General features: G+C 42.1%; 1 protein-coding gene across 3 annotated transcripts in view; it reads right to left on the bottom strand.

The window, feature by feature from the left end:
• The window catches only part of KCNQ5 (potassium voltage-gated channel subfamily Q member 5), a gene marked incomplete at its 5' end in the record, with an annotated part of 580,981 nt that overhangs the window by 101,336 nt on the left and 464,119 nt on the right, over positions 1–15,526 (bottom strand). For all 3 annotated transcript variants that reach the window (XM_082669167.1, XM_082669168.1, XM_082669169.1), the window contains 2 exons: positions 6,167–6,292; positions 6,556–6,731. In XM_082669167.1, coding sequence (XP_082525293.1) covers positions 6,167–6,292; positions 6,556–6,731 — 302 coding nt within the window. The remainder of the gene's footprint in view (positions 1–6,166; positions 6,293–6,555; positions 6,732–15,526) is intronic.

The raw sequence follows: 15,526 nt of genomic DNA, 5'->3' as shown, positions 1-15,526 counted from the left end.
CTCTACTTTCCTCTGGGGAGGGGTCCTTATTTCCTCTACTAGAAGGAGGGACCGTGTCTTTACTCTTTGTTGTCTCTCTAACATCCAGCATGATGTTTGCCTCCAGAGTAAGAGGAACTCAATAAATATTTAGTAAATAAATAAAGAATTCTTTCCAGAACATTGGCGACAGAGTGAGAAACATGGGGCCAGAACTCCTGGAAATCTCTGATGTGAGTGGGTGCTTTCTAGGATGTGCTTGTGCCTGTCTGCAGAGAGGCCGAGGCTGAGGAGGGGAGGGTGGCAGCTTTATGATGGGGGGGTACCCAAGGAGGAGGGACATAGGGTGAAGGACATGGTGGAGGGTTGGCCTTGGCCGTGTGAGAGGAGGGCAGGGCTGGGAAGCTCAGGCCAGTTCCCGTCAACAGTGAAGGACAAAGGAGGGTCACCTGTGCGGAGCAAAGGGCCTGGAACAGGAAAGGCCCAGGCTGTGAGGCTGTGAGAGGGAACTGGCAGTAGAACCCAGCAGCCAAGTGAATCAGATGCCACCAGCAGTATGGGTAGAGGATTCTCAAAGGAATTCCTTGAGATTGCAGAAGCAGCATTCCTGGCTCCATTTTATTACAGGTTCCTAATTTTAAATACGTGGGAAAGATTTTAATCTATTATACCTGTTCTGCTTAATCTTAATTAAGATTAATCTTAATTAAGATAGCTTAATCCTTTCCAGTAGTTTATTAATAATAATAAAGGGAAGGAGAAATGTCATGGTTTGGTCACAGCAATAACTTTGCACTTCTCCGTCTGCTTTCCATTCCGATCACACGTCTGAGCTGTTCTCCTTGTGGCTCAGTGCTCAGAGTGGTTTTTTTTTTTTTTTTTTGCAGTACGTGGGCCTCTCACTGTTGTGGTCTCTCCCGTTGCGGAGCACAGGCTCCGGACGCACAGGCTCAGCGGCCATGGCTCATGGGCCCAGCCGCTCCGCGGCATGTGGGATCTTCCCGGACTGGGGCACGAACCCGTGTCCCCTGCATCGGCAGGCGGGCTCTCAACCACTGCGCCACCAGGGAAGCGCAGTCTTAATGTTTTTGAGGAACCTCTATACTGGTTTCCATAGTGGCTTCACCAATTTACCTTCCCACCAACAGTGCATGAAGGTTCCTAAGGGGGTCCTTTAAGGGAAGAAGATTCATGTTGACAGTTGTCAACAATCTCCTTCCCCCCTCCCCTCCCCTTCCCCTTCCCCCCTCCCCTCCCCTTCCCCTTCCCTCCTCTTTGCTCTTTTTCTCGTCTTTCGAGTCTCTTTTCTTCCCTTCTCTTCTCTTTGGGCCACTTCCTGAGCATACGGTTTCAGATAGTGAATCTGCACAGTCAATTTTGAAATTTGGTCATCTTGAACTAGTACATCAGAAAGATTTTTGATCTCCAAACATCAGAAACTCCTGTGTTGGTGGCATCATAAAATTTGGGCTCTGCTGTGGCAGGGAGCTCAGGGCATTAGCATTCCATACTGGTCTTCCAGGACTGTGGTCAAATATGTAGTAATAGTGGTGACTAACATCTGTCTAGTGCTTGATAAAGTACATCTACATGGCCTAATCTCATTTAATACACACAGCAACTTTGTGTTTGGGTACTATTCTTTTCTCAGTTTTACAGAGATAATAAATAATTGCTTAATATCACACCTCCACTAACAATGGGGCTGGAACCCTGGTCTCCTGACTATAATACATTTTTTTTCAATACAGCACGTGCTCAGTGCTTATGGAGAAATACTGAGCAAAAGTGTCCAGAGTCGCATGTGCGGTGACAATTTTCAAGGAACAGATATCTTAGGAAAGAGTTCCCCACAGAGACTTATAACCAGTATAGCCCATAAATGCCCTTAAGGTAGGCGTGGCACTTGGAGAGGTTATTAACCACTCGGCTGTTTTGGGGGGTAATGGCTGGGGTATGTGTGTCTCAGTTTTCACTTGGTCGTTAATAATCTTGAATGGTTAGAAGTAAAGTAAGGCTTGGATACCATCAGGTAATGCATTGGTAAGAAACACAACTTTAACTAACTGTACCAGCAGATACAGTTAATTATCCGACTCAGATAAGTCAGAAAGCAACAGCTTATAGGAGGTGGAAGAAAACATTTTGTCCTGGTGAACCTGATGGGAGGAGGGTTGATTCTCGGAAGGGTAACAGATGTTATCAATGACAAGGGTATCTTAGCTCTTTCCACAAATGTGCACCATTTCCTATTCTTAGACTTTGCAGGGGGATGAAACTCATGGCATATATTTGGGCTGTACAACCTGTTGAATGCAGAGCCTCCTATACTAATGCTTGGAGAAAGATTATCTGGTTTTTAGCATGAATTCTGGGACTAACTCTGGCCGACATCAAATCCTCTACATGTCTGAAGGAATCATCTCAGGCACAGGTCTCAGGTGGAGGCTGTACTTTTCAGATGCTTTCTCAAGAGCAGATTTATACCATCTGCTGTTGTTTGCGTCTTTAAAAAAACCCGTAACACTGTCTTCGTCACGGGAATAGTGGTAAATAGGAAGAGGACAAGCTGGTCTTCAAGAATAGGTCATTACCAGGAAAAATTACTTCAGGAGGATGGGATCTTAAGTTGTTTCAGCCAATCAAAAGGAAGAAAATAATAACAGGAAAGAAGGAGATCATAATAAAACATAACTGCGGGAAAACCTGTTTTTAAATTACTTCAGAATAAACCTAAAGCAACTGGAAAGGAGGATAATAATAATAGGAAATAACATTAAATGGAACTCCGCCCAGCAACCAGAAGGTCCTCTTGTCCCGGAGCCGCAGCTGAGGCCTCAGCCTCTCCTCTCCCCCGGCACGTCCACTGTCATCAACGCCTCTTCAGTTGCTCCTTCAGAAGCCAGAAAATCTTTTCATCGAAACCCCAGTTCCCACGCCCCTTCTGCGCTTAAGCCGTGGGTGTGCCAGGAAGGTACCGCTCTGTGCTCCTTGGCTGTAGCGGTTCTCCCACCTCACCATCCACGGCAGCTGCATCTGTGGTTGGGTACCTGCCATGCGCTTAGGACCAGCCCTTTGTATCGATTATCCCACTTACTCAGTGGGCTGAGTACTGTTGTTCGCTAGTATGGAACTGTTTTCAGGTATCAAAGTTCTCCGTGTTTTTACTGGCTCTGCTGATGGCACTACGTGTTCCTCCTGCAGTTGGTTTGGGTACAGCCCTCAGCACCTTCTTAATGGAAGGGCTTTCGTATTTAATATTTAGAATTCACTGGGACACTGGATCCATAGCCTACAAATGGCATTTTAATGTCGATACTTCGGGCATTTTTTTTTTTTTAAGAAATGAGGATTTCCTTTTTTTTTTGTTTTTTCACCAAAGCCTAGCACTAAGAAACACTCCAGTGCAGGATGCTTTCATTTCCCTATGTATTCTGGATACTTCCTTAGTTAGCAAGGTGTCCATTACATGCAACATGGACAATTTTATCTTTATTTCTATTTTTTTTACATCTTTATTGGAGTATAGTTGTTGGCAATGGTGTGATAGTTTCTGCTTTATAACAAGGTGAATCAGTTATACAAATACATATATCCTCATATCTCTTCCCTCTTGCGTTTCCCTCCCTCCCATCCTCCCTATCCCATGCCTCCAGGCGGTCACAAAGCACCAAGCTGATCTCCCTGTGCAATGCACCTGCTTCCCACTAGCTATCTAGTTTACATTTGGTAGTGTATTTATGTCCATGCCACTCTCTCACTTCAAACATGGACAATTTTAACTAAAAAGTAACCAGAAATAGATTTCATTAAGGTCTTCATTAACATATAATAAAAGGTACAGTCAGTATTTTAAATTTGTTTTACTTCACACTGGAGACCTAGTATGTTCTTATAAGGAATAGAACTAATAAGTTCTCTTGCTTGCTTTTTGTGGCTTCAGACGATTTCATGAATGAGTCAGTTAATATCAACAAACCCACTGTGGACCAACAAGGCCTTTTTTATTCCTAGAAGCTCAACACCTTAGAAAATTTTTACTCTTGTATTCAAGGCTAGATTTTTTTTTCTTTAAAGAGACATAATTAGGCCATTCAAAGATCCTGTTAAGTACAGGTTAAACTTCAGTCAAATAGCACTACTGGAATGAAATCAATGAACAGATGTTGCTTTTCCCTGAAACGAACAGAGATGAAACTTTGGAAACCTGCTACATGGGTTGTTCTGGCAAAAGAAACAAGCTGGTGACTAAGTGAGAGGCACATTCAGAGCTTCCCACACACTGTTCAACACACAGTGCAGCGATTCTGATTAGTAGGAAGGAGAAAGGAAGATGGAAGGCCAGAAGGCCAGAGAGCTGCCAGGTGGACCCACCAACAGATGCACCTCAGAGAAGGGGCTTCTGAGTGTCCCGTCACTCACGCACGTTAGAATTATCACAGAGGCGCAAAATCTAAACTTGCAATTCAAATCGCTGCTTTGAAGCCTGGGATAATCAGTTGTCTTCCCCTTGCCGGCTAGAAAAGCCTCCTGTTTGCTCAGTTTACACAGTTTATCCCACCGCGAGTCATAGATATTCATTTGTTCTCTACACATAAGAAGTGTTTTAAGAATGTCAGATGACTGCTCTCTTCCGGGTTTTCCACTTTCCTCCTTTTAAAGTGGCCATTATTGTTTGTGGGGTAGGGGAAGGAGTTGGAAACCAAATTGTTAAACCAACAGAATGCTTTGTTATCAGTGGCACAATCTTGGAGACATTTAACTCTGATAATTTAAGGAAAAAAAATCTTAATCTTCAGATGAATATATTTTTGATTTTTATTCATATTACTGCTGCTATGCAACCCACAAACATTCCAAGTTCTGCTTACTACAGGCCTTGCCGAGTTATCCACGTCCTTGACAAGAGATCTAGTTCTCGCTGAGGAGCTTCTGACAAATAGCGGAACAATGCAACAACTGGGAACTTAAAAATCTGTGCTCCACAAAGCAAACTGGCAAACAAACTTACCAATGTTTTAATCACTGTTTAAGAAGATGACAGATTTTTATTTTGGCGACAATCTAGCACTCAAGAATTATTGCCGATGATTTAGAAGAGAACAAATTTGTTGGACCAAAGAGACAGGGAAAGTCTTCAAACAACTATAACTGCTCTTGTATTTTCACCCTTTTGGAATGTCTTAAGGAATAGAATTTTAAAAAATGTAGTTTACACATTGCATAAAGCACTCCTTTATCCTATGACATTCTTAATAGGGTACACGTTTCATCGACTGTTTTATAGATTCTTTACACTGTAAAGACAATTTTTGCTTTGATGGAAAACTATGTGTTGTTTAGAGTACACTCTTCCAGGTTCTCAGTTCCTGCTTTTATGGGGCGGGCTCTGCACCTTTCAGGCCTTTGAGCTATTTTAGGACTACATAAGTTGTAGCAGCAATGCAAAATAATTCTTGTTTACGGACGTGTAAGTACATTCTGTCTGGTGCGGGTTCCTCTGACTTTCCTCTTTCACTGTGGAAGAAGCCAGGTGTGCCTCTGTTTGCACATTCATTTGAATACTTAAAAGTTTAAATAAAATCTTGAGGACATGTTTATTTTCTACCTGTATGAGAGTCGTGATTTTACTTTTATTTGTTTGAAAAACTATCCTTTAACAACAATATAAAGGAAAAAGAGTTTTATGAGTGGAAAGTTTTGAAATTCAGGATCTATAGTCTCTGATCTCAGAGATGGTTACCACTCTTCTCTTTTTCCCTTTTTGTACCATAATTTTACTTTTCTTTCATTCAGCTAGTACTCCTTTTTTCTTTTTTTTTTTTAAACCTCAGATAAACTTTTTAACAAGTGGCCAAACAATGCAACCATTTGTACTTTAAAGCTGTGCTCCACAGTTAAAATGAACAAGCCCATGAACATTTTAATCACGGTTAAAAAATTACTTGTCTTTATTGTGGCAACAGCGTAGCATGCAAGAAATACTACTGATGATTTGTTAGAGAACTTAACTTTGTTGGACTTAACAGGGGAAACTCTTTAGATAATTATAAGCGCTGTATATTTTCACTTAACTCCCTTTTGGAAGTTCATCATTTTATTGGGACCACCCATGGGAATCCCTACACTACATTCAAAGGAAACATCTCACAGCATCCAATAAACACAAGCAGGTGCTCACACTCACCGTGCCCCACCAGAGTGCGTCCGCGTAGGTGGAGAATTCCTTATTGGCGTCCTTTTCCACCAGGTAGACAAGGAAAGACGAAAAAATCAGAACCAAAAATCCTATGTACCAAGCTGTGATTAATTCCTGGATATAAAAGGAATGAGAGATTTTTAGAGGTGAAAAATCTTTGAAAAAGGAAAAAAAAATACAAGCATGATTCCATGCGTTTGACTACTGCTTGGATATTTATGATGACTTTCACATAATCCACTACACCTTGTGTCCCACATTGCTTTAACCAATTACTGAAAAGATTAAGTTTGCTTTCGATGGGTTTAGTAAATATCATGGCAGCAAGGGAAGAAGTTAAGAACACCCTGCCCGCACCTGGGCGAGGGCCGCCCCACCTTGCTGTGCGCGTAGACCACGGAGCCCAGCAGCTTCCAGGTGCCGCCGCGCCTGTCCATGCGCACCATGCGCAGGATCTGCAGGAAGCGCAGGCTGCGCAGCGCCGACGTGGCGAAGATGTTACCCTGAGTTTTGGCAGAAACTACCGCTATGGAGGCGATGAGAACGATGGTATCTGAAAGAAAGAGGGTGAAGCAGCCGTAAGTAGCACGACCGGGAGGTTTTAGTTTCCAAAACAGGATTTCAGAAAGGGTCCTTTTGACCTGTTTGGGACCCAGGGAACTGCTCTTGAGCCCCAGGCCGGCACGCGCCACGCGGGCTCTGTGATCGCCGAGGAGTGGAAGGCGGAGGATGTGGCCTCCTGCGCCTGCTGCCCCGGTCTGACCCTCGGCCGTTCTCTGCTTTAGCCACGCAGGTTTGGACCACTCGCCGTTTAACCTTCAAAGGCCTGGACACCGCCTTCGGAAGGTCCGGTGCTTGGAGGGCTTCGGGCTGGCGCAGCGTCCCCACGGCAGTCCTGGCGGCACGGGTGGTCCTGCCTGCAGGAAGGGGCTTCCGCCTCTGCCCCTGCCCCAGCACCGCGGCCTGCTGGCTGATGCCACAGAGACTACACAGCCTTTCCAGATGCGAAAGGGCTACTTCGCATAATCACGTCTCCTGTTTTCTTGCCAAAGAAGCTGGCAGCTCTGTTCTGCAGAAATTCACTTGTGTTGTGGAGTCTGCACCTTTGCAGCCTCTCAGACAAAGGCCCCAACTGAGCAGACCGCTCTAAGCGTTCTGCTCTGCGTGCTCTGTACGGCGCCAGTCAGTTCTGGGTGAGTTCTGTGCACAAGTTAATTAACATTCCACTTGTTACAATAGAGGAGGTGATCATGCATACCACGCGCTGCATGGGAACGGATATTTAATGTTTGACATATTGACGTTTGGCCTAAATCATATCTGCCCTTTTGCCAGCTAAAAAGAGAAAAAGAGCAGCCAAGGAGAGCATAGAAAAGATGAATGACTTAATCGCTCCAAGGGTAAACATCTGAGCGAGGGAAGGTAGGCTTTGAAGTGGGAGAGGTGAAGTGGGATGAATGGCTTCCAATGGAGATTTTACAGTAGGTTAGCTTGACCTGATCATCCTCAGTAAGATGTCCTTCCTGCTGCAAGTGGGCTGTGCATGACCAGGTGGCCACACTCCAAAGAAGAGCTCCACCTCAGGGGGTCGCAGTTACTGATGTTTCTGGGAGCCTCAGGGGTAACTGCTGTGTGAATGTGTATCCTCTGCCCAGCCCAGTCGTGCCTGCATTCAGGAAGGCCTGGCCCCTGGTGTGCACTAACAGCATCCTTGGACTCACTCTCCTGGTGCCCTTTTGGGTCAGGACTTGGAGAGGGTCAGGGGTTGGCAGGACGTGGGTGAGCCAAAGGGATTCCTCCAGTCGCATCTGCACGCTGCGGGAGCTTGTGGCTGGGTGCACAGCCAGCCACAAATGCATCGTTTTCTCTCGCTCCATAGCTGTCGGAGATGAGAAGGAACTACCTACGTTGATACGGACATCAAAGACGTTAAGCGAGTAAAGTCAGTCGCAAAGCAGTATGTACAATGTACTCTTATTTAATAACACATATATTATACACCTAGGAAAGACATGTGAGAATAGACACAGAATATTACTATGAATTCTCTCTGGGGTAGAGAGTTGTGGTGAGTATGTGGATAAAGGGACTTTCTAAGTTATTAATTTTGGTAATGTTGGAGTTTTATAACAATGAAAATGTCTTTTGAAATCAGGAAAAAACTTTAAAAAAGAGTTAAATGTGAAAACATCTCTTGGTTTTCATCATTTGGAGGGACTTACTTCCAAGACAAGTGGTCTACAGACAAAGGGACACTCCTTATATGGCCCTGACGGATATACATTTTGCTTCTATTTCTCATTGTAGGCCTGCTTCCTCACAAGGGTACAAAGGAAAGAAAAAGGTACAATATTAGAAAAAATTGAAAGAAGTGAATGACCAGTAGGGGTGCAGAAAGCACAGACTTAAGATTTACTTTGTGCCAGGCACTTCCTTTAGTTCTAGGTTTTTTACAAATGTTATATTATTTTAATTCTTATAACACCCCGTGTTGGTTAGGTATTCCACAGATGAGAAAAGCGAGACACAAAAAACATATATTGTATTAGTTTTAAAAAATCAGCTATAGGCCTGTTACACTACAGCACAAAAAGTATGCTATAAAGTCACAGTTCATTAGAGAAGACCTAGAAAAAGGAACCCTGTAGGTTTGAGACAATTTCAAAAATTATGCACAGTGAATCATCTAAAGATTTTAAGTCACATAATATGTAAAGGTAACCACAGATTAGATTTAATACGCTCATTTTAATTCAGATCAGAAAGTCAGAGTTCAACGAAATGAAGTCATAAATGAGCAACCACATGGCACACAATGAATGCACCCACAAAAATGTTTCTTGTTGGATTACAGTCATCCACTGGAATTTTGCTGTCAGTACCACCTAGATATTTCCCAGCTTAATATTTTAGAAGTTATGAGTACTCTTGACTTTCATTTTTATTCATGTATTTATTATTTTTGTAGACCATTACTTAGCAGAATGGAGGATCCACAAGGTTGGATACTTGTATCCGAAGTATCTAGAACAGTGCCTGAAACATGGTAGGCACTCAATAAATGTTTATAGAATAAACTTAGGTTAATAAACATTTAAAAGTAGCTTGAGCTTTGTTCTCTTACCACATCAGTGGCTTAATAACTGGAACATCAATCTAAAATACCTGTAAGTTAATCAAACCAGCACAGAATTCTACAGCAATATAATAATTCACAGCCGTCAGCCACTGATGTTTATAAAAAGGAAATCTCCCTAAGATTTACCTTTTATGACAGTGGGCAGCGTGGTCTTTAAAGATGGCATCATAGGAGACCCCTGAACCGCCGCCCTCCCACAGACACACCAAATGAACAGCTACACACGTAGTAATTCCCTCTGCAGGAAATCCAGAAACTAGCCAAGGGGCTCCTATGCACTGGGAGAATGAGAAAACGCTCACATCAAAATGGCAGGAGAGGCTGAGACGCACTCGCCATAAACCCCAGTCCTAGCAGCAGGGACCTCCAACTCCCAGCTTTTCCCTGGGAGGCTAAGGGTTTGAACCCCATTTTTAGAGCCCCAATTTTTAAGACTCCCACCAGAGTGATGCCCCTCCCCGAACACCTAGCTCTGAAAGCCGCGGGGCTTGCATCCGTGAGCCCCACACACTACAGCAAACACAGAAGCAGGTATCAGCGGGCGTGAGTACTGGGCCTCCGCTCACCCACCACCCGTGTCCAGGCAGAAACGTCAGTCTCCCCGACCTTTCCTGAAAGGGTTCTACTTGCGTACTTTAAAAGCTGCCGCCTGCCAGTCAGGCCTCTAATTTTTAGCATCCAACTAGGGAGTGGCTGCAGTTCTCTCCTGAGACCACAGAAGCCGGTGGACGCCTCCCCTGGCCTTTCCCTCTGGCCTGCTCCAGTTTGCCAGTATCTCCCTCAGGAAGCTTTTATACACATCTGGTGCCCCAGCTTTTGAGGCTGCTGCTTGACAGAAGAACCCCTGGATCACCTGGCTCTGACAGCCAGTGGGGCTTTCATTCAGGAGTCTCACAGGCCTGTAGCAAAGAAAGAAGTTCATAATGGGTTCCGGACCCCATAGCCCCCTCCCCCACTCCATGGCTGTATAACTGGGCCCAGTACAGAGGGGACAGGTGAAATGCCCACCTCCCAGTTTCTCCTTGGATGGGGTCTAATGACACACTTTCCCCACTGCTCCTAAACTGGACCCTGTATCTAGGAGCTGACTGTGACCCTCCCCCTGGGACACTGATCAGTCTGGGCACATATTCAACCACTGGGTGCCACTAAAAACAGGGAAAGTGATTAGACAATCACATAGGTTTTAGAGACAACCAGAAGCCAAGGCTGGGCTGATTGATGACGTTCATCTCCCACACAAGATCAGTCTGTCAAGAATAGGGTAGGAGGCTGTTCATCTAACACACAGAAATCCACACAAAGAGTCAAGGAAAATGAAGAAACAAAATAATATGTTCCAAACAAAAGAACAAGATAAACTACCAGAAACAGATCTTAATGAAACAGACAACCTAGAAGAAATAGTTAGATTACTAGAAACATACAACCTACCAAGGCTAAATCAGGAAGAAATAGAAAAGCGGAACAGACCAATTACTAATAAAGAGATAGAATCAGTAATCAAAAACCTCCTAACAAACAAAAAAGTCCAGGACCAGAAGGCTTCACTGGTGAATTACATCAACATTTAAAGAATAAGTGCCAATCCTTCTCAAACTCTTCCATAAAAAGAACAGAAGAGGAGGAAACACTTCCAAACTCATTTTATGAGGTCAGCATTACCCTGTTATCAAAACCAGATAAGGACACCACAAGAAAATAAAAGTACATATGCCTGATGAATGTAGATGTAAAAGTCCTTAATGAAATCCTAGCAAACTGAATTCAACAGTACATTAAAAGGATCATACACCATGATCAAGTAGGATTTATTCCAGGGATGCAAGGATGGTTCAACACCTGCAAATCAATCAGTGTGATACACCACATTAACAAAAGGAAGGATAAAAATTATACGATCATCTCAATAGATGTAGAAAAAGCACTTGACAAAATACACACACTTTCATGATAACAACTCTCAACAAAGTGGATATAGAGGGAATGCACCTCAACGTAATAAAAGCCACAAAACAAGCCCATAGGTAACATCATACTCAGTGGTAAAAAACTGAAAATTTTCCCTTTAAGATAGGAACAAATTATGATGCCCACTCTTGCCAGTTTTATTCACCTTAGTATTGGAAGTCCTAGCCAGAGCAATTAGGCAAGAAAGAGAAATAAAAGTCATCCAAATCAGAAATGAAGAAGTAAAACTGTCACTATTTGCAGATGACATATTATATATAGAAACCCCTAAAGACTCCACCAAAAAACTGTTGGAAATAATAAATGAATTAAGCAAAGTTGCAGGACACAAAATAAATATTCAAAAATCAGTTGTGTTTCTATATACTAACAACAATCTATCAGAAAGAGATATTAAGGAAAAAATCTCATTTACAACAGCACCAAAAAGATTAAAATATTTAGGAAGGAGTTTGATCAAGGAGGTGAAAGATCTGTTTGGTGAAAACTATAAAACATTGATGAAAGAAAGTGAAGAAGACACTAATAAATGGAAAGATATTCTATGCTGATGAATTGGAAGAATTTGTATTGTTAAAATGTCCATACTACCCAAAGCAATCTACAGATTCAGTGCAATCTCTATCAAATTCCAGTGCTGTTTTTCACAGAAATAGAACAAACAGTCCCAAACTCGTATGGAATCACAAAGACCCTGAATAGCCAAAACAATCTTGAGAAGGAAGAATAAAACTAGAAACATCACACATTCTCATTTCAAATTATATTACAAAGTTATAGTAATCAAAACAGTATGATATTGGCATAAAAACAGACACATAGGTCAATGGAACAGAATAGAGAGCCCAGAAATAAACCCACACATATATGGTGAGTTAATTAACGACAAAGGAGCAAGAATATACAATGGGGAAAGGACAGTCTCTTCAATAAACGGTGTTGGGAAAACTGGATAGTCACATGCAAAAGAATGAAACTGGACCACTATCTTACACCACTTACAATAATTAACTCAAAATGGATTAAAGACAAATGTAACACCTGAAACTATAAAACTCCTAGAAGAACATGGGGGTAAGCTTCTTGACATTTGCCTTGGCAATGATTTTTTGGATTTGACACCAAAAGCAAAGGCAAGAAAAGCAAAAATTAACAAGCAAAACTACAACTGAAAAGCTTCTGTACAGCAAAGGAAACCATCAACAAAATGAAAACGCAATGAAAGAGAGAAAATATTTTCAAATCACATAGCTGATAAGGAGTTAATATCCAAAATATACAAATAACTAATACAATTCAATAGTAAATAAGAAAAAGAAACCCAAACCCCCAAACAATCAAATTAAAAATCAGGCAGTGGATCTGAACAGACATTTTCCCAAAGACGACATACAAATGGCCAACATGTACTGAAAAGGTGCTCAATATCACTAATCATTAGGGAATGCAAATCAAAACCTCATACCTGTTAAAATGCTATATCAGAAAGGCAGGAGATAAATGTTGGAGAGGATGTGGAGAAATGGGAACCCTCTTGCACTGTTGGTGGGAATGTAAATTGGTGCAGCCACTATGGAAATCAGTACGGAGGTTCCTCAAAAAATTAAAAATAGAACTATCACAGGACCCAGCAATCCTATTTCTGGGTGTATATCCAAAGATAATTAAAACAGGATCTTGAAAGATGTCTGCACATCCGTGTTCACTGCAGCATTATTCTCAATAGGCAAGATATGGAAACAACCTAAGTGTCCATCAATGAATGGATGAATGGGTAAAGAAGAGCTATCTATCTATCTACCTACCTATCTATCTATCGAAATATTGTACATCCATGAGAAAGAAGGAAATCCTAATGTCTGAAAAAACATGGATGGACCTCAAGGGCATTAAGCTAAGTGAAATAAGCCAGATAGAGAAAGACAGATACTGTATATCACTCATATGTGGAATCTAAAAAAGTAAAACTCATAGAAACAGAGACTAGAATGTTTACCAGGGTGTAGGGGGTGGGGAGATGTTGGTGAAAGGTTGCAAACTTCCAGTTATAAGACGAATAAGTTCTGGGGAACCTAATGTACAGCATGGTGATTATAGTTAATAATACTGTATTATATATTTGAAAGTTGCTACGAGAGTGAATCTTAAATATTTTCACCACAAAAATGAAATGGTAATTATGCGACGTGATGGAGTTGTTATCTCACAATCGTTTGCAGTATGTAAGTGTATCAAATCGATAGATTGTATACAAACTTACACCATGTTTTTGTCAAGTACATTTCAATAAAGCGGGGGAAAAACTGGGTAGAACAGCTTAAACTGCTCTAATAACAATTTAACTAATAACAATTAGTTATTTGTCCAAAATGTGTTTGCAACATAGGAGCATTTGTTTTAAGTGAAGACAGCACCTTTCAGTACAATGTAGGAATTACAGGTAGCCCTCAAGGCTCATTGGCTTCAGATTCATTTGTTCATCTGTTCGCATATGAAGAAGTTAATTGAGGGTCAAGCACTGTATTAGACACTTGCATTAGAAATGAATATTCACTCATCAATCTGATCATCAATCTACTGCAAATGTTTAGCAAGTCCCTACTGTGTACCAGGCATTGTGCCAAATGCTTTATGTGCACCAGTGGTTGTCAGTAGGGACAATTTTGCCTCCCGGGGGCATTTGGCAACGTCTGGAGACATATTTGGTTGTCATAACTGGGAAGGGGGTTGCTGCTGGCATCTAGTGGTGGAGGCCAGGGTTGCTTCAAAACATCCTACAATGCCGAGAACAGCCCTCTGAAAAAAGAATTACCAGTCCCAGTGTTAGCAGTGCCAAGACTGGGAAACCCTGAAGTCCATCATTTCATTTAGTCCTCCCAACAGCCCTATGAGGGAGACAGTATCATTCCTTTCTCCTCCTTACAAATGAAGAACTGAGGCTTGCGGGGGTCAACTAGCCAAGCACAATACCTACAAGCAGCTGAGCTGGCCCTTACCTGACTCCAAAGCTGTGCCCTTAAGAGTCATGGTACCCCATTCCTTGGATAAAGGAAATCTAGAGTGACATGGGCTGGGGGGTAGTGGTGGCGGGGAGGGTGAAAGGGGTAGGCTGCAAAAGCAGGTGGAAACTAAAGCAAGAATAAATTGTTACGATAAAGCATTGACGAAAGAAAGAAGTGCAGGGAGAATAAAGCAGAAATAAAATGGCACTAAAACAGATGGTACCTTTACGGATACATCCAGAGACAGTGGGGTTAGAGAAAGAAACAGACTGCTAATAAACAGGAGGAGCTCCAAGCTGCATGAAGAAAAAAAAAAGTGTAATCTGGAGCTCTTAAATGCCCCTCCCAACGGAAACAGTGGGGAACAAGTCAGGAAGCAGTGAAGAAACAGTTACTGATTACAGGCAGCCCATTAGGGATGTGGAATATAGGCTTATAAGCTATTAGGAAGTAGGCTCACATATCCACTGAGTCACTTAGAATGTTTTATGGATGAATTCTTGAGACTTGAGGAGACTGCAAAGATTTGAATGAAGTAAATACTGTGATATTTAAGACACGCAGGGTGTGTATGAGGTTATAATTAGACCCCTCTGGAACTTTGCTCCAGGATTAGTCAGCAAAATCAATACAAATCAATCACCCCGGATGCTGAGTAAAAGGGATTAGTCACTGAAATACTGAAAAGCCCTCATTATAAGGTGGATTCACATCCAAGGTGACCCTATCACGGACCTAAGATTGGGTTAAAGCAGGGTCAATTGTATATCTGAACTTGGCGGGCGGTGTTTTGTTGCTACAATTACGTGACGCAATGCATCTATCAGAAAGTATATTTTAGTATGCTTGGCCTAATTTAAAATCATAAAGGGAAGAACTAAATCACATGGATTAAACAAAGCACAGTTGAACACTTTTATACTAGTAATTGTTAGGAGAGATACGTTTTCTAGAGGTGAACCACAAAGGGGGTACATCTTGACATCTAGAAACTGTCTGGAGACTTCAGGTTTTAAGAATTTTTGTAAATTATGTTAGAGTCTCAGAAAGATTCCCCTAATAGCTAACATAAATTTCCCTCTTGCACTTTAAGGTCATTTCATCTTCTTGCCTCTGGGCAAAACAGAAGTGCAACAATTACTACATTCCCGGTGATTCTACCCTCTCCCACCTCCATTTTTGTTCTAATTCCTTGAGCTCTTTTCAGTGACTTCACTATAAGCTAAAATTTGGATA

This window comes from Grampus griseus (genome assembly GCF_964374135.1).
Source record: "Grampus griseus genome assembly, chromosome: 13".
NCBI classification, from domain to species: domain Eukaryota; kingdom Metazoa; phylum Chordata; class Mammalia; order Artiodactyla; family Delphinidae; genus Grampus; species Grampus griseus.
Note: the sequence above shows the minus strand (reverse complement) of the source record. Positions and strands in the feature narration are given on the sequence as shown.